Genomic DNA, 23,613 nt, shown 5'->3' on the forward strand with positions numbered 1-23,613 from the left:
CTGCCTGAGGGGCCCAAGCCGAGCCGCCCCCGCCCCGGCCCCGCCGCGCCGGCCCGCTTCCCGCGGGGCCACGCCCTGTCAAACTTTGTTGCTGCGGCCGCCGCGGCGGCGAGCCGAGCGGGCCGGCGAGCGGGAGGGAGAGGGAGGGGCAGGCGCCGGGCCGGGCCGGGCCGGGCGCGGGCGGCGAGGGGCTCGGAGAGCGGCGGCCCCGGCCCGCGCGGCCCCACCATGCCCCAGCTCGGCGGCGGCGGGGGCGGCGGGGGCGGCGGGGGCGGCGGCGGCGGCTCGGGCGCCGGGGCGGCCGGCGGAGGGGACGATCTCGGGGCGAACGACGAGCTGATCCCCTTCCAAGACGAGGGGGGCGAGGAGCAGGAGCCGAGCAGCGACAGTGCCTCTGCGCAGCGGGACTTGGACGAGGTCAAGTCGTCCCTGGTCAACGAGTCGGAGAACCAGAGCAGCAGCTCGGACTCGGAGGTAAGGAGGCTCCCGCGGCCGACCCCGGGGGACCCCGGCCCCGCTCCCGCTCACCCGCCCTCGCCTTTGTGTCTCCTCCGCAGGCGGAGAGGCGCCCGCAGCCCGCCCGGGACGCCTTCCAGAAGCCGCGGGACTATTTCGCCGAAGGTACGTGTGGGTCGCGGCAGCCCCCAGTCCCGGGCCCCGTTGCGCCCAGCGCCGCAGCTCAGGCCGCCCACGGTTCCCCCGGCCCCGCGGCCGTGCCCCTTCTTTCCGCCCCCCGCGGCCACAGCCGTCCTGGAGCGCGGTCCCCGCCCCGGGTCCCCTGCCGCCTCACCGTCCCGGGGTCCAGGGCCTCACCCCCGCCTTGGTCTTGTCCACAGTGAGAAGGCCCCAGGACGGCGCGTTCTTTAAGGGCCCCCCGTACCCTGGGTACCCGTTCCTGATGATCCCGGACTTGAGCAGTCCGTACCTCTCCAATGGACCCTTGTCTCCCGGAGGAGCGCGCACGGTGAGTGCCTGTCCCGCCGCGCCGGGGCGGGTGGGAGGCCGGGACCGCGGGATGCGCCCCCCGGCTCGGCGATGGGATGGGGGATGGGGCCGGCCCGGGAGGATCCCAGGCAGAACATGTTTGCGGAGTTGAACTATTCTGTGGTGGCCGAGCGGTAGGCTGCGCTGGGCAGTGTCTGGATGAAAGTAAAGTTCCAATACATTTTCCCCTTCTGTTGGGGAGAGGCTTTGGGGTCCACTCCAGGGGGTCTTCCCTGGCCTCCAAAATTTCGTTGCTGGCAGTAAAGGAAAACTTGGATTTGTGCCGGCTTTTTTTGGCGCGGGGGGCGGGGGGGCCTCGCTTTCCTTCCTGGAAATCCGTCAGCTTTCCCTGGCGGTTGGGCAGTGGGCCGGGGGAGCTGGGTTGGCGACGTTGCCCCCGACTTCAGTTTCACTGAGCGGCTGCGAGTTGGTTCCTAAGAAACCCAGGATTCGCGGCGGATTATTCACACCCCAGCCCCCCACCCCCAGCCGTGGAGCAGGGGCCTCAACTGTTCTGTGGAGCTTGGGATTTTAAACTCGCCTAGATGATTTGGAGGGTGACCCGAGGCATTCTTCAAGTTGAGGAACTTGGCTTTTTCCCTCTTTGTTGCCGGCTTTTCTCATTTAAAGCGAGCGCTGCGACACTTTAAACCTGTTAATGGGCGCGCATTGTGTGCTGCGCGCTGGCATTTAGAGCCGTGATTAAGCAAATTGACCGGGCCCCAGACGACGTGCAAATGAGGGAGGATTCCATCGCCCCCTCCCTGGCCCTAAACTCGCGCCCCCCGCATCGCGAGGGGCGCAGCGCTGGGCTGGCAAGGCCTTTGTGTCCCCCGAGCCGCCAACTCACCCCACCCCGGGGCCGACTGCCCAGGTGCTAGGTCCGATGGCGGATATTCGGTGAGCGCCTACCTCCTGTGACTGTGTGCCAGGCTCTTGCGCGCTGTCCCTTGGGCGCCACTGCGCGCCATGGTGGTTCTCTTTGCTTACCAGTGCCCGCCAGTTACTTCTTGATTCGGGGGAGGGAGGTCTTGGCGCCTCAGGAGCAGGTCCGACAAACTCACTTTTCGCTTAAGCTGTCCTTAAATAGTGATCACAACTAAAGGGCCGTTTGAGAAATGCCTGGTGGGAAATGGGCGCTGCTTGCTGGCGTGGTACAGAGTCGGTAGAGAGCGGAGGCACCGTGGTGGGCTCGGTGGAGGCGCTCTCCTGGCCGGAAGGGTTGTGGGAGTGGAGGTGGGGGGCTCTGACCTGGGGAGAGGGGCGTGGGACCACACACCTTCACCTTTCAAGCCGGGAAGCCCCCGCAGCTTTGTCCCCGCTTTGGAGCACCCCAGGAAGTCCTGAATCTAAGCGGGATATGGGCATCTGACTGGTGCCTTTTCTCATTCATATTGAAAGTGGGTAAAGTAAAAGTTGAGCAAAACAAGCTGCATTGACTTTGTAGGTTTCCATTGATTCCTTTCTCTGTGCGCAGGTGTAGCTCGTTTCTGCAAGCTTTGAAAGCTCACTTTTGCTCGGGTCCCTGTCACTTTGTGAGAGATGCTCGCAAAGTCCCATTTTTACATTTACCATTAGATGTCTGGAAAGTAGAGTCTGGGAGGCATTAAGGTCCATGAGTCAGCACTGATCCAGGTCCTGGTGCAGATAAAGTCACCAGAAATGTCCCAAATATGACCAATCATTTCCCTGGAGCAGGCTATTCCCTTCCACCCACCTGATTCTCTTTAGGGTGTTTTCATTCTTCCTGTTTGAACGGTGGCCCTGACAACTCCGTCTTCCCCTGTTGCTCCCCACCCCCACCCCCACCCCGAGAGCCCCAGGGGGATGGTTTTTCTGTTTGTGTCCATTCCCTTCTTTCTGTCAGCATCTTCTACTGTCCTTTCTTCCTTCTTCCACCTTACATGTTCTTTTGCCTAAGAACTTTCACAGACTGATTCTCGCTGGTACCGGGGATTCCTGATGACTAAATTCAAGCCTGCTGGGGAATTTTGGAGCCCTCCTTGGAGAAGCCAGCCTTTCTCTGCCTGTCTCTGACTGTCCCTGCTCTTTTGTGCAGCTGTTCCCTGCCCAGGCCCATATCACTGTCTTCCTTTTAAGCCTCCAGGGACGCTCACATCTCTTGCTGTCAACCTTTCCTAAGGAACTTAGGGTGCACTGTCCCACTCCCATACATAGATCTGTCCCCCTGGTGAACTGCCCCGACAGAACTAAGTTCAGTTTCTCTGTAGTTCCTGTGCCCCTTCTGTGCCCATAATTGTGTTAGGCCCGTCTGGTTATGAAGTTCATTGGGAATGTTTCCTGCCATTAGATGAGCTCCAGAACCTGCTCCTTTTGACCCTCTCCTTGAACATGATGGGCTTTTAGGAAAGCAAGTGAGGAAACACTTAAGTACTTGATTGTCTGGATGGTAAGGTTGTGATGATGCTTTTCCTGTGGGTGATTATATTGTAATTAAAGGGATTCTCGCAGTGGGCAAACTGTAGGTGCAGACAAAGTGACCCTCGGTTGGGGTCCAGGCCTGGTAAAATGAATGCAGATAGAGAGGGGATAGGGGAGGGGTGGGGCAGGGCAGGGGTGCCTGGAATATATGATCTGCTCTCTCTTGGCATCCCAGGTCTTTTTGTTGTTGTTGTTTTACTACTACATTTCACGACCTTGGGCGTTGGCCCTCTAAAGCCTATGAGTAGTATAAAATTAGGTGACTTCAGTTCTCTGCTGCTCTCCCACTTTCTGGAAAAACCAAGCCACAAGCAAAAGTCGGGATTGGCTGGGATGTTCTCAGGGTGTTAATTGACCCTAGGAATTGCAAGCAGCAGGGCTGCAACACCCTCATCCCCTGGCATAATTCCTGCCGGGCTGACTGGGGGGCGGGGGTGGGGTGGGGAGGCAGCTGGCCCGTCCTGCAATTTGGGCATCTCTTCCCCATGCCTTACCTTTGCCCTGCACTCTGGCTTGCCTGGGAGGCTGGGAAGTGGCCTCTTCCTGAGGCTCTTTAGAGAAGAGGTCCCCTTAGTCTGGGGTGTGTGCCAAGCCTCCCGCTCATGATTCATTCTCCTCTGGAGCCCTGGGGACCCCGTGGCCTGTGAAGAGATGGAATAAGAGCCACAAACCGCCTTTCTCTCCTTCAGAGCGAAAAGGCTTCACGAGTTTACTAAACCACGTTGGTGTCGTTGACCGGTTTTTCGTTAGGAAAATGTAAGCCAACGCGGGAGAAAGTGGATGTCGAAAATAGTGTTAGGACTAGTAAGGGCCCAGACGAAAATGCTGAATGCGGTTCGGTGACTTAGCTAGGAGCTGGTAGAGAGGCGGTGGACCGCGGCGTGAGTGCTGATTACAGTTTGGAAAAGAACAGTTCTAGGTAGAGTTGCCAAGGGAGTCTCTAGTTTTGGGGTCCAGTTTCTACATTTAAGAGCTACTATCATGTAGCTCAAGTGTCGTCCGCGGGCACCTTCCTCACTAGCTCCACTCAGCTTTCTGTAGGAAACAGTTCTGTTCTCCAGATGTGTGCCTGCTTTCAGTCCTTCATATCCCACCGCTGCCCATGGCCAGCATCCTGGATGTGCTACCAAGGAACCCCAGCAGACATCTTTGTGTATAGAGGGAGAAGTGGTCTGTCTTTAGGAATTGTATGTAGGAGTGAATAAGTAAATCCTTTTCTTTTGGAAGATCAGTATATAAACATGCTGCTTTTGGTAAAATTCTTTAAAGTCATCTCATCTAAATATAACTTCTGTCTCCTTCCCCCCCGCAAATATAACTCAGTGTTTAATGAGAGTTTTTTACATGGAATGAGCTTTTGCAGGGGCCCTGCCTGGGTTGCTGCAGTTTTGGCCTTGGATTTCTAGGGTGATGGGATGACAACGGGTAACAGTCTGTGGAGGGAGCTTGAACGCTGTCTGTCTTTTTCCTTTGGGTAGGTGGGTGGATCTGGTGGGGAATGCCTGACTTGCTTTACTTTTGTAAAGTTATAGGTTGGACTATACTCATTGATCTCACTTATTGGGATTCTGGAGGAGAAAGTAGGCTAGGATACAAACAGAAATCTAACCTTGAACAGAGTGTTCCTGCCTTTACAGTGATGTGCAGTTTTACCCCAAAAATTGTGACCTGAAAAATAATTTAAATGGTTAAGTCATTGGAAGCTGCAATTAATCCAGATCTGTACGGTACAGCTTCCTACTTGCGTTCCAGTTTAAAGTCAGCTTTACATGCCAAATGGGGAACTTTAGATCGGCAACCTCAAGATTAACTCGGAACTCCTCAAGTTCATCTGATATTTACTGAGGACCTGTCATGGACAACAGGAAATAGGATAAGTAGGCCCAGCTTTGCTCTACAGGGCTTAAAAATTGAGCAGTATGAACATAGACCACTCTATGGTGTTGAGAGTCCACAAAATCCAGAGAAGAATTTTCAGAGGAAAGAGAATAGAAAAGTTGTTTTGGGCTAGCATGATCAAGGAACACAGGGAGAGGAAGTTGTTTTGAACTAGTCCCTGAGGTGCCTGGCTGTCGCGGTTGGTGGAGCATGTGACTCTTGATCCCGAGGTTGTGAGTTCAAGTCCCACACTGGGTGTAGAGATTACTTAAAAGTAAAATCTAGGGGCTGCCTGGGTGGCTCAGTGGGTTAAGCCTCTGCCTTCGGCTCAGGTCATGATCTCAGGGTCCTGGGATCGAGTCCCGCATCGGGCTCTCTGCTAGGCAGGGAGCCTGCTTCCTTCTCCCTTTCTCTCTCTATCTCTGCTTGCCTCTCTGCCTACTTGTGATCTCTCTCTGTCAAATAAATAAAATCTTTAAAAAAATAAAATAAAATCAAATCTAGAAACAACAAACAAACCACCCCTCCTAGACTAGTCCTTGAAACTCAGTCATTCTTTAAGTCAAAGTGATACTTGTTAATTATAAAAAATTGAAACAAACAGTACACTCATCTTCCACCCCAATTAGGAGGTAGAAGCCAGCACTGGGAGAGGAAAGGCCAAAAGTTCAGGGCTGTTTGGGGTAATACAAGTTATTCCATTTGCCTGGAAAGAATGAGGGGCAGGGGAAGCCTTGAATGTCAGTGAAAGAATCGGTCTTAGTCAAAAGCAGCAGGGAGCCATTTAAAAAGTTCCACTGGGAAGTGATGTGACTGGTTTGTGTGCTTAGATCATAGTGATTGGAGGGAGAGGACCCGGAAGGAGCTATGAGGGTTAGGAGACTCCTAGGAATCGGGGCAGAGGTAAAAAGTGTCCAAGAGTATCTGAATGGAGAGGAATGGATAGGAAGGGAGAGACTGGAATGGTTGCTTGAATTTCTGCAGAAAGGGGTAGGAAGTGGAGGCAGAAGGTGCTGATGTCACAGTTAACTCTCTAAGCCTCCGTGACCTGGAGGAATGCCTTCTTCTCTGTGGGGCCCTGATGTGCCATCTTTGCCTGCCGCATGCTGGACAGATGCTCACACTGGCCATTTTGGCAGTAACAGAGCTCACACAGGCTGTAAGGGGCTTTCGTCTGGAGGAAGTGCTGAGTTTCATCGGACATGCATGGGGTCTGAGGGGATGATGAGTGGATAGTTGATATCGCAGCAACTAGGTGATGCACGAAGGGGCAGGATGCTCAGAGCAGAGAAAGAAGTCGCTGAGGCAGCATGGAAAGGAGTCTCACCAAGGTAAGAGGCGTACCTAGGTCCTGTGACATCCTAGAAGCTGGTGCTCCATGTCAGATGCCATGAAGAAAAGACGAGAAGATGGCGGCGTGAAGAGGAGCTTTGGGAATGTAGCAATTAGGAAGTTATTGGTGCCCAGTGAGAGAAGTAATCCAGGCAAGTGGGGGTGATAAAGATAGGGAGAGATATTGGCTCAGCACTTCCCAGCTGCGTGCCTGGGTGCTATGCTGTGGATTGGTCCCAGGGAGTGGCCCATCCCTCCTGCAGCCAGAACCCCAGCCCAGATCGGCAGGCAGCCTCCCCCTGCCCCCTGTGTACCTTACACATTTTCTGTCTACCGTAACCCGGAAGATGTTGAAAACCAGAGTCCGGACAACCTGTTGAAGTTTGGAAAGAGGAGCCAGGGGCTGTGGAGAAGAGTCTGTCTGGGACGCTGGAGCGGGAGCTTGTTTGTAGGGCCATAGCGTGGGATGGAAGATGAATGGGGGAGAAGACGGGAGGAAGAAGGGATGGGACTAGAAATGGGAAGAAGTCCGTCTTGTTTCAGTGATAGACGTTCTCCTGATTGTGCAGATGAAGGTGTGGAAGGAAGCGGCGGGGGGTGTTGGCAGAAAGTGAGGGGCAGTGTATCGGGTGGCTGGATAGTTTTGCTATTCTCAAACCAAGGGCCAGTCGGCTAGGGTGAGGGTCCTGGATGTTTTGGCAGTACAAGCCCTTCCTCCGCATCCCATGAGAAAACCCAAACCCTTTGGGAACCTTTTCGCTCCGTGTTAAATAATGAAAGGTTGTTGATTGAGAGCTAGGACACACCTGGGACATGTTTCCTTGTTTTAATGTCTGCAGCTGGCTGATTTTGAAGGAGGGTAAAGATGGGAATCAAAACACAACTCATTTGCTGTCAGAGGCAGTTACTGGGATGTGATAAATAATTGGGATGGAAAAGGACTGTCCTGCTTAAAAAGCATGTAGAAAACTGTCCAAATGGGCTAATCTGATAATGTATTTTTGGAGGTTTTTATATGTCCCATGCTTTATTATCTTCTCTCAGACTGGATTGGATTTCAGGGACAATGAAATAAATTGCAGTTTCCAAAACCTTGGCATTCGGGAATAAAGGGAACACAAGGGAAATAAAGGGGGCTCGCCCATTCCTCTCTACCTTATGGGCGGCTCAGTGAGCAACGCTGGGGTGCTGGAGATTTTCTTTATTAGACTCATAAGGTTTTAGAGACACTCCGAGTTACCTCCATTGACAGATACCTTTAAGGTTCTAAAATAAATTTTGGAATCCTAAATATTTTTGTTATGTATATAGCCTGCAGATCTTCATGGGAAAATGAACAATTAGTTTAGAAATACATTTCAGAGTTTGAGAGTAAACCATAAGAATGTTTTCCTAAACATGGCCCTTTTCAGAAGCTTTTGTGGAAGTGGTAAGGGGCGATAACTAGTTACCTGGAGTCCTCAGGACAGGAAATAAATTCACACTCATATTCCCAGACTGTGCTATAGCATTTTAGAAATCTCAGTGGAGAGTTGGCTTCCAGAATCTCTGCCTCTGCCCCTCCCCCCATGCACATGCTCTCTCTCGTGTGCTCTCTCTCTCTCAAATAAACAAATCTTTTTTTTGTTTGTTTTTTGTTTATTTTTAAAAGATTTTTATTTATTTATTTGACAGAGATCACAAGTAGGCAGAGAGGCAGGCATAGAGAGGGAGAGGGAAGCAGGCTCCCTGCTGAGCAGAGAGCCGGATGTGGGGCTCTATCCCAGGACCCCGGGATCATGACCTGAGCTGAAGGCAGAGGCTTTAACCCACTGAGCCACCTAGGCGCCCCTCAAATAAACAAATCTTAAAAAAAGAAGAAAAGATACCTGTTTCATTCAAGAGGAACAAGGCCCCAAGTTTTCACCATAGTTGTAGAAAGTAACCATAAAATAAATAGAAACAAAAAATTCCCGAAAGAAGAAACTACAAATAACAACCACATATGTGAAACTAAAGTTTAGCCTCCTAGGTAGTCGAAACATGCTAATAAAGAAAAAAAAATGCTAATAAAGAAAATGATCTCTTTTTTCCCCCTACCAAATTACCAGAGATTTTGCCTTAATATGACTTTTAACTGCTGGCACATGTATGGTAAAGTGGGTACTCTTGTTTGCTGTTCCTGAAGGGTGTTAATAACCCCCCAAGGGCGCCTGGGTGGCTCAGTCTTTGGGTGTCTGCCTTTGGCTCAGGTCATGATCCCAGGGTCCTGGGCGGTCCTGCTTGGTCCTGCTTGGCGGGAAGCCTGCTTTTCCCACTCCCCCTGCTTCTGTTCCTTCTCTCGTGTGTCTCTCTGTCAAATAAATAAATAAGATCTTAAAAAAACAACAACAACAAAAAAACCTCCACCCCATTTGGAAAGCACCTGGCAGTAGCTCTTAAAACCTTAATATTTCTTATAGCTTCTAATCTGCTAGGAAGTAGGTACTTGTTATTCCCATTTTGCTGCTGTGGAGGCAGACTAGTAGGGGTCAAGTATCTTGTTCAGGGTCACACCAGTGGTAATTGATGGTGCAAAGATTTCAACTTGGTTGTGAGTTTAAAGTCTAGGTCTTCCCATTCTACCCTTGTGACTGCTCATGTGCCTGATGTAACTCAGTCCTCCTCCCATGGTGAGGACAGCTGACCTTTGTTTCTCAGTTCAGAAATCCTGATGGGAGTTATCAGTTGTGGTGGGGGGTGCGTAGATTTCTCCTGACTTAACAAATTGGACCTGGGAATGCACCTTCCCAAATAAACAGCTGTCGAAGTGAGCGGCTGGGGTTTAAGTTGTTCTAGGAGGACTGTACTCTGGAGGACTTAAATAACCTCTTGTGGCTTGCCGCCAGAAGTTCACCACCACATGTTACCCTCTTTGGAGAAAAAAGTGGTTGTCTACTAACATTAGAACTTTTTTGAACTTGGGGACAGTTTTTCCTTGTTGAAATCGGTGAGGCCTGGGGGGAATACACAAGTGCGTCTCCGGTGTAGAAGAAGGTGGGAGGAGTCAACTTGCTTGCTACCCTTGCAATTTGTATTACAACATCGTTTGGTTAATAAACCAAGCTCTGGTGAACCAAGCGTGCAAATATTATTCCCTTATTGTTTATTTTATAAAATATCGGATAAATTCGTTGCCTTTTTAAAGGTCTCTATGTTAAAAACCAGCTGCGGTCATTTATAACTATTTCAGTAAATTGACTATTAAATAAATACCAAACATTTACACAGAGAAATATTTTAAGAATTGCAGAGAATTGGGGCACCTGGGTGGCTCAGTGGGTTAAAGCCTCTGCCTTCAGCTTGGGTCATGATCCCAGGTTCCTGGGATTGAGCCCCACATCCAACTCTCTGCTCAGCAGGGAGTCTGCTTCCCTCCCTCTCTCTCTCGGCTTGCCTCTGCCTACTTGTGATCTCTGTCAAATAAATAAATAAAATCTAAAAAAAAAAAAAAGAATTGCAGAGAATGTATTAGTCTCCTCTCTACTCCCCTTTCTGTGTGTGGGGGGGGACAGTGTGGGTGTAAGATGATTTGAAATTAGGATTCAGGTCATTTGGTGCTTTTTCTTTCACTTCCCAGATTATTCTTCAAGTGGTCTCTTTCTGAAAGCAATAACATAGTGGAAAGATTAACAGGAGGGCCTTCTGAGTATGGTTGATAGAAGCTGGGGAGACACTTGGGGGTCCTAGCTAAGCCCTTCTGGAGATCTGGGTATTACAAGACACTAAATCTTAGTGAGATAAATGTCTTATACCTCATACAGTGAATGGGGCCATTATTTGTAGGAACATCTGTCAAAAAACATGCAGAAAACAAAAAAAAAAAATAAGTGAGAGATAGTAAAACTATGATTAAAAGGATAGCTGGACCTAGGGACATCTGGCTGGCTCAGTTAGTGGAGCATTTGACTCAGGGTCTTGAGTTCAAGTCCCATGTTGGGCTTAGAGCTTTATTTATTTATTTGTTTAAGAGGCAGACAGCACAAGCAGGGGAGGGGCAGAGGGAGAAGGAGAAGCAGACTCTCCACTGAGCAGGGAACCTGTTGTGGGGCTTGATCCCAGGACCCCAGGATCATGACCTGAACTGAAGGCAGAGGCTTAACCAGCTGAGCCAGCCAGGCATCCCTGGAGCTTACTTTAAAAAAAAAAAAAAGACAGATCTAACAATGAGGAAGAAAAACAAAAGAAGTAGGAATAAGTGGTATGAAAAGGCTAAATTGGGGTTGCTAAGGTCAGATGGATGTAGGCCACCTACCTGCTAGGGGTGGTCCTCCCTGAGATTCTTCTGCAAGAACCTTGCCTGGGTACTCTTAGAGCCCTCCGAGCTAGAAGGGAACATTCAGCCCACCCCACCCGTGAGCAGCAGAAGCTCAGGGAGATTGTGAGCTTGCCTGGGAGCCAACAGTTACGAAGGATGGAAACAGGACTAGGGCTCGGTTCCATCATCGGGCTTTATTACTCTCTCCACTACTTGGGGGTCTGCAGTGAGCCTCGTAGTGCCACAAAGGAAGTATGCCTCAAAATACTTCTTTATTTTATTAAACCGTAACCCCTGATGCATAATAAGTGACTCCCAGACATTTGTCGAATGTTGACAGCATGAATATTTAAACATCAGCATTTAAAAAAATAGCCTGTAGGCACCTGCAGTGTTCTTGGGGCACTGTGTGGTACTGTTTAAAACTCTTACCACATTGAATGCCTGCATGTCTGGTCTCATGATCTGTCTTATCCCGGAGGAAGCTGAGACAGAGCGTAAGTGAGGGGGCCCTCTGTTCCCTTTCTGGAAAGTGTTGGAGCCATCATTCCAGCCACAGTGCTAGCCTGCCCCTCTACTGAGCGTTGACCACCAAATTAATGTGAAAATGCCCTTTGGAACAAGGGACAAAGAAATGATGTGTACAAGTTAAAGAGGAGTGAGGAGTAACATGTCTGTATTTATTCATTTTGGTGGCATTTCCAGCCCTTTCCCTCAGGGGCACTTTTAATCCTTGCTTCTGCCTGGGACAGTCACAGCTTCGGTGGCTGGTCTCTTTACAGTTTCAGAGATAGTGTTCATTGTTGTCTTATTTGCTTTTCTCTGCTCTGTGGCTCCATATACTCTGTTCCCTCCAATTTCCCTTGTGTTTTTCTTCTCACATCTTGAGGTGGTGAACTTGTTTCTTTAGATACCACGATATAAAATATTGTCAGGTGCATCTGTTGACTCGGTCTGTTGCCTGCTTCCTACTCCCGGCCAAGTCCGACTTGCTTGTACGTGTGAATATTCTTCTCTTTTCTTTGTTTTGAGATTTTATTTTCAAGCAGTCTCTACATCCAACCTGGGGCTTGAACCCAGAAAGGAGTCACGTGCTCCACCAACTGAGTCAGCCAGGTCCCCCAGAATATTACTTACTTTCTTTTTTTTTAAGATTTTATTTGTTTATTTATTGAGGGGGAGAGAGCGCAAGTGGGCGGAAGGGCAGAGTGAGAAACAGACTCCCCAATGAGCAGGGAGCTGCGGAGGTGGGGCTGGATCCCAGGACCATCTGAGCCGAAGGCAGACATTTAACCAGATGCTTAACCGACTGAGCCACCCAGGAGCCCTGAATATTATTTTCTAGGTAAATTGGATATAGTCTTTGCTTATCAATTGTATTATCTATTTACCTATTTTCTAGGAGGGTCCCAGAGTAGGGAGGTAGAATATTAGAGTAGGAGTGTTAAAGATATGTGACATGAAAACACTTTTACAACATAATCTTTTCTGTGATAAAATGCTTGTCAGGGAGGGAGACTCTGGTGCTGAATTCTGGAGTGGGAAATGGGTCATGATGGCAAGGCTCTCACAAGGAGAGTTAACACAGGGAGGGGCTAGGATGGTGAGAACAACTGGAGTTTGGGAGAGCCCCCCTTAAAAGTGGTTGTGTTTGCTTGGCATTGAAGGAGGAGAGAGGAGTTGGGCATGGTGAGAGTATCCCAAGGCCTGAGGGATAGAGGAGCAGACCCTGCCATCGGGCCACTCCTTTCCCTTGGGGAGGCAGTATGGCTAAAGGGGTCTGGGACTTGAGTTTGGCCACAGTTGACGAACCCTGGTCTGGCTCTGTGCTCCCGTATCCTAGGGTGCTCTTTGGCAAAATGGGGATAATGGTGTATTTGAAGGTTACTGAATTAACATTTTGGCTGTGAATAGATTGCATTTCAAAACCAGGATTTGGGACACCTGGGTGGCTCATTTGGTTGGGCAACTGTCTTTGGCTCAGGTCGTGATCCCAGGGTCCTGGGATGGAGTCCCGCATTGGGCTCTGCTCAGCAGGCAGCCTGCTTCTCCCTCTGCCTCTGTCTGCCACTCCCCTGCTTGTGCTCTCTTTCACTGACAAATAAAGAAATAAAACTTAGAAAGATAAGCCAGGATTTGCGTAAGACTAAAACTAAATGCATCATAGAATGAATCTCTGGGATATAAAAAGAAATGAGTAATGTCATACAGATAATTTGTAGTATTATTACAACTTTATTAAGATGTTTGGTGACCAAAAATTTTAACCAATATCTTTTTTTTTTAAAGATTTTATTTATTTATTTGACAGATCACAAGTAGGCAGAGAGGCAGGCAGAGAGAGAGGAGGGGATGCAGGTTCCCCGCTGAGTAGAGAGCCTAATGTGGAGCTCGATTCCAGGACCCTGAGATCATGATCCAAGCCAAAGGCAGAGGCTTAACCCACTGAGCCACCCAGATGCCCCTTAACCAATATCTTAATAAGTGGATGTTTTCCTACAGTATTTTAAAATATCTTTATAAGAAATGATTAAATGGTATAGTCACAGGGGGACCAGAAATGGTTCAACAAAAGTAATTAGCACATCATTTTTCAGTTCTTAGTGCAGATTATGAATTTATATGGTTATCAATTAACCTTTGGAAAGAGTTACATATCACTATAACAGAATTGCCAGTTTGTGTGAATTCTTAAATAGCTCTCAACAGAATGACATATATACTGTTAGTTCATGTTAGTTTTAACTTTTTTTTTCATTTTAACTTTTTAAGATAATTTCAGATATAAAGTACAAAATAGTACAAAGAATTCCCACGTGTTTTCCTCTAGATTTCCCCAAATGTTATTATTTCCTATATTCTTTTTATCTTTCTGTTTTTCTGTAACTTTATTTCTGAGCCATTTGAAATATGTGCTCCCTTACATACAGTGCTCCCTTACTCCTAGATAGTTTCACAGGTATTTTCTAACATCAGAGACAATCACCTCAATGTGGTTATCAAATCAGGACATTAACATAGGCCTATTGTCTCATCTGAAGACCTTATCAGATGTTGCTACTTCTCTTTAAACTGTCTTTTGTAGCAGAAGAAAACATTTAAAAGAATTTAGGGGGCACCTGGCTGGCTTAATCCAAGGAGCATTTGACTCTTGATCTCTGGGTTGTGAATTCAAGCCCTACATGGGTTGTAGATATTACTTAAAAATAAAATCTTTAAAAAAAAAAAAAAATGGGGGGAGGTGTCCAGGATGAGCCAAGTCATGTGTTACACTTGGTTGTGTCTGTTTAGCCTCCTTCAGTCTAGAACAGCTCTTTTGTCTTGTGTCTCTTGAATTCCTCACTTTTGAAGACTCCAACCCATTTATTTTGTAGAGGAACTTTGAATTCTGCTTTTTTCCCCAGATGTTTCATCATGAATAGATTCAGGTTCTATGTTGCTACCGGGTTCTCTGCTTCTCACCAGGCACCATCTATTTTTCCCCCGTTACAGTTGACGTTAATTTTGATCACTTGGTAAAAATGGTGTCTGCCAGGTTCCTCCGAGGAAGTTATTATTTTTCCTCTTTGTAATTAGTAAGTGTCTTGTGGGAAGATACTTTGTGACTACATAAATAACCTGTTTCTCATCAAACTTTCATCCATTGTTTAGTATCCACTGACGTTTCTTACCAGAAACAGTTATTACTCTGCAGTGGCCAAATTGATGGTCACATTTTGAAGAGTTTGACATTGTAGTGCAAGAATTATAATTTCACAGTTCTGTAAGTGCCTAGATGGTTTCTGCGATGCTCAATCACATCTTTGTGAATACTAAGTAAGAAGAAGAACAAGATCTTTTTGGTCCATGGGGGATGAAAAATATGAGTATTGGGTTGTTGTTGTTGTTGTTTTTTATGACAGTTTCCTCTTTTCATGGTTTTCTTCATCTTTATTATGCTTGGATCATAGGTGATTTATCAAGAAAGTGTGGTACGTGATTTTGAAATCTTATGAAATATTGAGGTAGCAAACTTGGCATTCTGCTCTGCACTCTTCAAAGAATGTAAAGAACTTCCTACTTAAGTTTTTAGGTTTTTATCTGATGACTCCTGTGGAGTTTTTCACAGTCTGGATTTTGTTAAATGTAACCCTATGATGACCTGTAACATGTTTTTCTGTCCCTTGTAGTTCCTGACAATTGTTAGCTGGATTTAGATTCTTTTCTTTTCTTTCTTTCTTTCTTCCTTTCTTTCTTTTCTTTTTTTTTAATTTGAAAATCTATTTGGCTTTATTTATTTATTTATTTTTAAAGATTTTATTTATTTGAGAGAGAACATTAGCAGGGGGAACAGCAGGGAGAGAGAGAAACAGACTCCCTGCTGAGCAGGGAGCCTGATGTGGGGCTTGATCCCGGGGACTCTGAGATCATGACCTGAGCCCAAGGCAGATGCTTAACTGACTGAGCCAGGGGCCCCTCTGTTTGGCTTTATTAAGTGACTTAAGATTCAGGCAACATCCCATCTAGCAGGTTGGGGGAGATCCCTGAATTTAGATTCATGATCAAGCTTCAGGGTTCTCTCTCTCTCTTTCTCTCTCCTTATTTTTCAAAGTCTCTTTCATAGATGGTGTCCTTATTTTATGAAACACTTAAGGTCTGGTTGTCTGTGAAATTCACAGCTACTGATGGCCATCACCTCATTAGCAGTTTCAAAATGGTGGTAATCTATCTGTGTCATTCCTTCTTCATCTATCAGCTACATTTTTTTAAAAGAGTCATTGATTTATTTTAGAAAGAGCATGAGTGTACATGAGTGGAGAGAGGGGCGGAGGGGGAGGGAGACAATCCTCAAGCAGATTCCGCACTGAGTGCAGAGCCCAATGTGGGGCTGAGTCCTAGAGCTTGAGGCCCTGAGATGATGACCTGAGCTGAAATTCAGAGTCAGATGCTTAACTGACAGAGCTACCCAGATGGCCCTCATCTATGCTACTTTAAAAAAAAAAAAAAAATATATATATATATATATATATATATATATATATTTGACAGAGTGAGAGATCACAAGCAGTGGGGAGGGGTAGAGGGAGAAGCATGTGGGACCCGATCTCAGGACCCTGGTATCATGACCTGAGCAGAAGGCAGGCACCCAAGGGACTGAGCCACCCAGGTGTCCTAGTATTTTCTAATTGATACTCCCAGTTGTTCCATCTTTAGCTAGTGGAAGCCTCTTCCCATTGGCTCCTGAGTCCTTTGGACACGATCCCAGTGGTCTTTGATGGTTCCCTGCTTCCTGTTACGGGAGGACATTCCAGGCTCATCTTGTACTTTCCCCCTTCCCAGATCAGCTATTTCTAGAAGGAGCTCTGATTCCTTTTAGTGAAAAATGTTATTTAGAGACCATAGTCTGAATGCTGAGGGTGCATATATAGTTTCTTTTTTTTTTTTTTTTAATTTATTGACAGGTCACAAGTAGGCAGAGAGGCAGGCAGAGAGAGACAGGAGGAGGCAGGCTCCCTGCTGAGCATAGAGCCTGATGCGGGACTCGATCCCAGGACCCTGAGATCATGACCTGAGCCGAAGGCAGAGGCTTTAACCACTGAGCCACCCAGGCGCCCGCATATATAGTTTCTAAGGGTTACTCTATTTAATGTTATGAGCACACCACGCATTTCTATAGAGTTTAGAAGTAGAATATAGTATGCCTATTGTAATTTAAAAACATTGATAAACACTTGCTCAAAAAGTATGTACTGTTCTCCTTTTTAATGTACTCTTAATATCAGTAATGCAGGTAATTAGTCCTATTTAAGAATTGTGTTTGTACATTGTAATTGTTTTCTGTATGAGATTAATGTTTCATGCTTATATTGTATTCTTCCAATAAAAAATAACATACTTCTGCCAACTGATAACATTTCAAGAAGTAAAGCTCATAAGGAGATTTCCCCTAAACTTTACATGCAGAATGGTTCCCTGGGGACATCTGGGTGGCTCAGTTGCTTAAGCGTCTACCTTTGGCTCAGGTCATGATCCCAGGGTTTTGGGATCGAGCCCCTCATCAGGTTCCTTGCTCAGTGGGGAACTCCCTGTCTGCTGCTCCCCCTGCTTGTGCTCACTCGCGCTTTCGCTCTCCGTCTCTGACAATTAAATCTTTAAAGAAAAAGAATCCTTCCCTATTTTTGAAGGGACATGTTCAGATAATGATGATGAATTCAAACAAACTTCATTTCCTTATTTCTCACGTTGTTACATTAATTAAACATGTTGGTCATCCCTGTGGCTACATGATAATTAACCAAGCAGAAATTCAGGCCTTCTGAAGGTTGAAGCTGAAGCCGAAGAACAGATTTCCATTGGCTGTTGAGACCAAGGCCGTATTTTGTTATATTCCTAGGACCTACCTCATAGTTGCAAAGATGAAATAAGGTTGTATGCAAGCATGGAGAACATTGTCTAGGACCTACAGTAAGGGCTTTGTTAAGGCAAACTCATTATCAGCATTAGCAGTCCTGGGTTTTCAGGACCTCCCAGCCTTTGTAAAATTTAGTCTTTATACTGAACCATTCTCTGGGCACTTACTGATAATCAGTTTTGGATTGCAAGGACCCTGGCTGTCATCTGTCCCTTTTGATCACTGTCACCCCTAGCACAGTACTTTATACACAAAATCTGCACATGTGTATTTGTTATTTATTTACATTTCCTTCTTTATGCATCTTATATAATAGATAGCAAAATCTGTCTTCCTTCTGGGCATTGTAGGCTAACAAGGGGAGTCATTGTTCACTTCTGGTATCTTTTAGGGTTTAATCTTTGATAACTTGATCATTGGTGGTTGATCTTTTTTTTCTTTTTTTTTAACTTTTTTTTTTTTTTTACAGGTTTTTCTTTCTCTCTTTTTTTGAAGAATTTATTTGGGAGAGAGTTCATGAGAGAGAGAGTGCGAGCACACAAGCAGGGGGAGAGGGAGATGGAGACACCTTGCTGAGCAGGGAGCCTGATGTGGGGCTTGATCCCAGGACCCTAATATCATGACTGAGCCAGAGGCAGATATTTAACCGACTAAGCCACCGGGTGCCCCTTTGGATGGTTTTCTCAGTTCATCCCAGTATTGAGGCTGTGCGGACATCTTTTTTTGGTGGGGGAGGGGCAAAGGGAGAGGGAAGAGAGAAAAGTCTTAAGCAGGTTCCATGCCTAGCTCCAAGGCTAATACTGGCCTCTATTTCACAATCCTGAGATCATGACCTGAGTTGAGATCGAGTCAGACACTTAACCAAGTGAGCCACCCAGGCGCCCCTAGGCTGTACATACATCTTTCCCAAAATGAAGCAGATGTCTGTGCTGGAGGTAGACCTTTGATTCTGGCCCACTGGTTTGTAGTTGTGGGTTTTCCCTCATCTGTGATACTGGGAGTATGTCAGCAGTTGTGGAAGCCATATGTTTTTATAGGTCTGTGCCAAGGAAAATACTTGAGGATTACATTAGCAACCCCAAGGTATTTTGGCTGTTCTGAGAAGACGCATAGTTTTCCAGTAATACGAACAAGAGCTTTTGTTTCATACGGAAGGTTCTTGTAGGCTACAAGAACAATAATGCCTCTCTCAGCATTTCCCAGAGTAACATCCTTGGGATGTTATTGGGTGGGACAGGACTTCAGGGGCCGATAACACGCCAGTGTGTACCAGGAATCTCTTACAGGGGAGGGCGTTTTGCAGGATTCCTCCGGCCCTGTGTTTGGAATACTACCCCCCCATCCCAAAACCTGTCCCCCCTCCCCCGCCCTCCACCCCCATGCCCAGCTTACCGCTCCCTTCCCACTCTCCGCCTCCCAGCCTCAGATGTGGTTCCTCGTTCCCTGTATGTGAACTCCCTTTACTGTTGGGAAAGAGGTGGCCTGGTCTCTGGATACCTGTCCCTGGAGCCTGAACTTACTGAAGTCAGGGAGTGGGGTGCTTTTGCTCTCTATTGTCTTTATAGCACCAGGCATCCAAAAGGTCCTCGATAAGTATTTGTTGGAAGAATGAAGGAACCACAGAATGTTTTCTTTCTAAGTGGCATCTCATAGCCCTGGTGTTCCCCAAAACTCTTTGGGAACAGTGGTTGGGTCTGGGCTTCCATTCTACTACTTGTCAGAGTGACTAGGACTCTGTAGCTCTTCCTAGTTCTACGTAATTTCCTCCATGCTTCCAGCTAGCAGGGAACTGTCCATGTAGTTAATAACTTGTCTCTGTGGCACATAAGTAATCGCTCAGGATTAGAGCCTTGGTTTCCTGAGGCCTGTCTTAGGGCCCGTTCCCCCAGTGCTAGGGACTTACATAGGGACTAGTGTTGCAGATTATTAGGGGAGGGAGAAATCAGATGCCCCTTTGTACACTAATTCATGCAAGGTCCAGCTTGGTTTTCAAGTTCACGTTGGCTTATTACGTGGTCCTGGGTGAAGATTATGATCTTGGGCAAATTAAAAAACAAATGTTAAATAAGTCATAATAAGGTAGAAAGGGAGTTTAGGATTCTCGTTTTTAAGCGCTTTGGGGGTAAACAGACCTCTCCTTAAGGCAGACATTCACTCCCCTCCTCCACTTAACCTCTGTCTTCCGTCTTTATGACTACTGTTCATTTTTACATAGATTAGTAAGTGGTTATGTGTGTACACATGGTCTTGTGTCCATGGATACACAAGCCTTGGCTACCAAGCCCCTAGCTCTTCTGAATGGGGAAAATAGAAGTTTCCTCACATTCGCTAACATATTAAGTCCAAGGCAAGCTACCCTCTTCCTTAAGAATAACCCAGAGCTGCCCGCTACCCCGAGGTGGCCTCTGTTTCCTCAGGGATCTCTCAAGGTGAGTGTGCAGAGACGCAGCACACAGAACCCCCTGTGTTCTTCTCCCCCAGGCCGAGTTGCTGAGCACACTCTTGACTAGGCCTGGGGAGCTTGGCCTGGCAAGTTTTCGCACTAAATGGGACCCTGTATGTGCAGGCCAAAGTAAGTCTGCAGGCGGTTTTTATGAGCACAGTAACTGTTTCATAGATGGAGAGACGCTTCAGAGTATTGCATGTGTTTGTGGTCTCAGTCCCTGCAAAGTTGCCTTGAGCTCATGGCAAGGACTGTACCTGGAGCGGTGGTTTTCCTCCGTTCTCACCCTGCTTACCTCTTCCCTCTCAAAGTGGGCAGCCTGTTATTCCGTGTGCATGTGTGTGCACGTGCGTGTATGTGTAGGTGACTCGTTCTCAGCTGGGGCCATTTTGCCCCCCAGGGGACATTTGGCAAGGTGTGGAGACATTTTCCGTTGTTCCAACTGGGGGGAGAACTATTACCATCTAGCAGGTAGAGGCTGGAGATGCTGCTAAACACGGCAAAACGTAGAGGATGGATCCTCACAACAGAAGATTCAGTCGCTCCAATGTCTGTTGTGCGGCAGTGGAGAAAGCCCGGTGTGCAGACACATGTTGTGTACACCCGTGAAATAAACCTTGTGGGTGTGTCGGTGTGTGTGTTTTAAGAAGGGACCTTGGAGAGGCAGTTTGGATTTTTTTTTTTTTTAAGATTTTATTTATTTATTTGACAGACAGAGATCACAAGTAGGCAGAGAGGCAGGCAGAGAGAGAGAGGGAAGCAGGCTCCCTGCTCGATCCCGGGACCCTGAGATCGTGACCTGAGCTGAAGGCAGAGGCTTAACCCACTGAGCCACCCAGGTGCCCCGCAGTTTGGATTTTAGTGATGGTAGAAAGACACCGAGCCCAGAGAGGTGGAGAGAGCTGCTCCTTTCATGGAGCTAGCGAGAAACAGCAGGACTGGTCCTGGAGTCCCTCGTCTGTCTGAATAGCGCTTTGTGCAGTGATGACAATCTTATTCTTTGAGTGTTCTCTGTGTCCCAGAGAAGTATCGCATACATTCACTCATTCAGTCCTCCAAAGGACCCGGTGGGTACTGTGGTTTTTTCCGGCTTCATTCTAGAGGGAACCAGACTTGTCTGAGGCCACCTAGGCATTCCAGGGGCAGGGACTGGCAGAGAACCTAGATTTGTCCCTCTGCTGTGAAGTGGCACCACCTCCCTCCCGCTGGGCCACATGGAGAGCTTGCGTGAGCTTGAGGGATGTGGCCTGAGCCGTGAAGACTGGGTGACCCGGGGAGTTCCTTATAGGAGTTGCATTTTAAAGCTGCTGTTCGGGAAGGGTCAGCGGTGCCAGAGCTTTGTCTCTAAGAAAGCCTGAGCTATAGAACCCGCAGGCCGAGGAGGCCTCTGGCTGGAGAGCAGGAATGCCGGCCCGGAGCGGGGCGGGGGAGGGCAGGATGGGAGAGATCCTGACCGGTTTTCCCACCTTCCCCTCCTTTCTCCCTGCGTCCCTGCTCAGGGGAGGTCCTGGGGTTAGTGGGCCGCGAGGGGCAGTTAGTGGTAATTCCTCATCATTTGTGTAGACAAGGAGCCTGGCTTTGGAAATGTCTCTTAGGATGAGAGAGACTGGGGGACTCTTGTCAGAGTGCTGCACGGAAGACCAAGAGGAAAGCAGGCATTTTGTGGGGAGGAAGGAAGGTACGGAGCCAGACTCCTAGGGAGGTCAGCGTCAGCCACTCCCCAGTATCTGTGAGGCACCAGCTGTGGCTGCACAGCTATGTAACGCACTCGGACAGAAGATGGGGAGGGAGATGGGGCAGCGGCTGGGAGCAGCCACCCAGGAACTGACCAGTGGACAGACTTCCTTCTCCTTTGTCCCTTCTGCCATGGGTGCTCTAGACCTAGGCCACTGCTACCTTCTGTGCTCTGGGTTTGGTGTCCGGAAGACCATCCAAGCGGAAACCTGGCCAGAGCTCCAAGATCCAAACTTGCCCATGGGCTGTTTTCGCACTTCATAGAGGTATTTTGTTGTGAGGAGGTGCGAGCCTGTTTAAAAATAATTTCCGACCAAATCTTTTGCTGAGAGAGGTTTGGGGGCAGAGAGAAAACCCACCTTGGAGGCCTTAAGAAAAATCACTGTGTTTTAAGTTGCCAAAAGTATTGTTGCTTGGGCCAGAATAGTTCTCAGGGGACCATAGTTTTCCTATCTCCTTTTAGGGGGAAAAGAAAAATTCCAGGGCTTTCTCTTACCGCTGTATCTTTCCTCTGCATGTGGTGCTTTAATAAAATGTCGCTGTGCCTCTCTCTGTAAGTGGATAATTGAGCAGAATCGCATGCTAATTTATCTCTCAGCCAGCCCTGCGGTGGGGCCTAGTTCTTTAGAGGTGGTCCAAACCCAGACAGCCGCAGCTCACCTGCTGAAGGGCCCCCGGCACCAAGGTAGGCCCAAACCCCCGGCCCACCGCACTGTCAGGAGGGTGTGCTCCGTCCCAACAAAGCTCTCTGTTGCTGGAGAACCGCGCCTTTAAATCTGACTGCGTTTCCATCCCTGCTACAGACCGTCTTCCCTCAGGCCAGTTTCTGTCTCGGCCTTGGCTCTGAGGATGTGGGAGCACAATCGGGCTTTGTGGCAGGAGGCTTCGCGGAGCTGGGGAAAGTGGGATTCGGCCTTGTATAAATAAAGAACAGCAAGGAGCTTCAGGAAGAGGGGATTCCTGGAATGAGAGAGACTGGCGCTCAAGACCGGAAACTCTTCCGGGGATTTCTGCAGCCTCTGCAGCTTCTCCGAGACTTGTCCTGCCTGCGGCTTCTGGGCAGCCCAGGAGCCTGGTGTCTTCCTCCTGGAGCCGCCCGGACTCCCTAAGTCCCCTGGACCACCCGCTGACCTCCAGGAACCTGGCTTGTGCCCCTTTTGTCGTCCAAAGATGTGCTTGGCCCTCTGTGAGGCTCAGCCCTGTGCTTGGTGTCAGGTTGGCCGTCGGCTGCCCCGTCTTTCCCCATCTGGGCGGACAGATGCCTGCCCTGCTTGGCTTTTCTTCACTCTTTGCATTTTGGTCAGTGATGTCCTCTCCAGAAGGAGCCCTGGAGACAAGGAGGGCATACCTGGCTGCCTGTGCTCTGGGACACCTGGTACCATAGGAAGGGAGGCTTAAGCATTCCTTCTGTTTGCCATAGCACTGCGTGAATTCTGCCTGGTTTCTTTTTTTTTCCTTTTAGTTAAAAAGAATTTTTTTCTTTTTTTTTTTTTTTTAAGTAGTTGCTACACCCAATGTGGGGCTGGAACCCACAACCCCAAGATCAAGAGTTTCACATTCTTCTGACTGAGGCAGCCAGGAACCCCTGTCTGGCTGGTTTGAGTGTAGGCCTTTTGACATCAGAGATGGGAGGAGCCCGGAAGAAATTAAAGCTCATATTTAGGCCTTCTTGGCCCAAGGCCTTGATAAAGGGGATGCTTAAGGAGAAGGGCGACATCTGGTCTCCCCTGTTGAGGCGGGTCTGGTCTTAGAGCGTCCTGCTGGCCGTGTGGCCTCAACAGCCTCCTGCCATGCCCCTACCAGTGTCCTTCTGCCCCTCACCAGGTCCTTCCTGGCTCAGTTTCTCCATCTGCTGCTTAGGGGCCCAGTTTCCTCCCAAAGTGTCTCTCCTCCCTGGTAGGCTCAGCTCACTCCTCTTCCCATGTGCTTGGACTGACGGTCACTTGGTTCTTCGAGTATCAGAGCCCACTCCCCGCAGAGAGTTTTCCGGAACGTGTACACATGCCCAGCTGGAGCCTTGGGACACTGTCACATGAGGGACGAAGGGCGCCAGCTGTGTGTCCTGTCTTCCACCAACTCTTTCCTACCTCTGCCGAAACTTTGTGTTTTGTTTTCTTTTCAAATGGAAAAAAA

The 23,613-nt window shown here is 48.2% G+C and overlaps 1 protein-coding gene across 2 annotated transcripts in view; it reads left to right on the top strand.

The window, feature by feature from the left end:
• Nucleotides 1–228: 228 nt before the first annotated feature.
• Nucleotides 229–23,613, top strand: part of LOC111148131 (transcription factor 7 like 1) — a 152,597-nt gene continuing 129,212 nt past the window's right edge. For both annotated transcript variants that reach the window (XM_022504551.1, XM_022504552.1), the window contains exons 1-3: nucleotides 229–474; nucleotides 558–621; nucleotides 837–964. In XM_022504551.1, the coding sequence (XP_022360259.1) occupies nucleotides 229–474; nucleotides 558–621; nucleotides 837–964 (438 nt within the window). The remainder of the gene's footprint in view (nucleotides 475–557; nucleotides 622–836; nucleotides 965–23,613) is intronic.

The sequence above is a fragment of the Enhydra lutris genome, unplaced genomic scaffold (genome assembly GCF_002288905.1).
Source record: "Enhydra lutris kenyoni isolate GAN:26980312 unplaced genomic scaffold, ASM228890v2 scaffoldscaffold18, whole genome shotgun sequence".
Taxonomy (NCBI): Eukaryota; Metazoa; Chordata; class Mammalia; order Carnivora; family Mustelidae; genus Enhydra; species Enhydra lutris.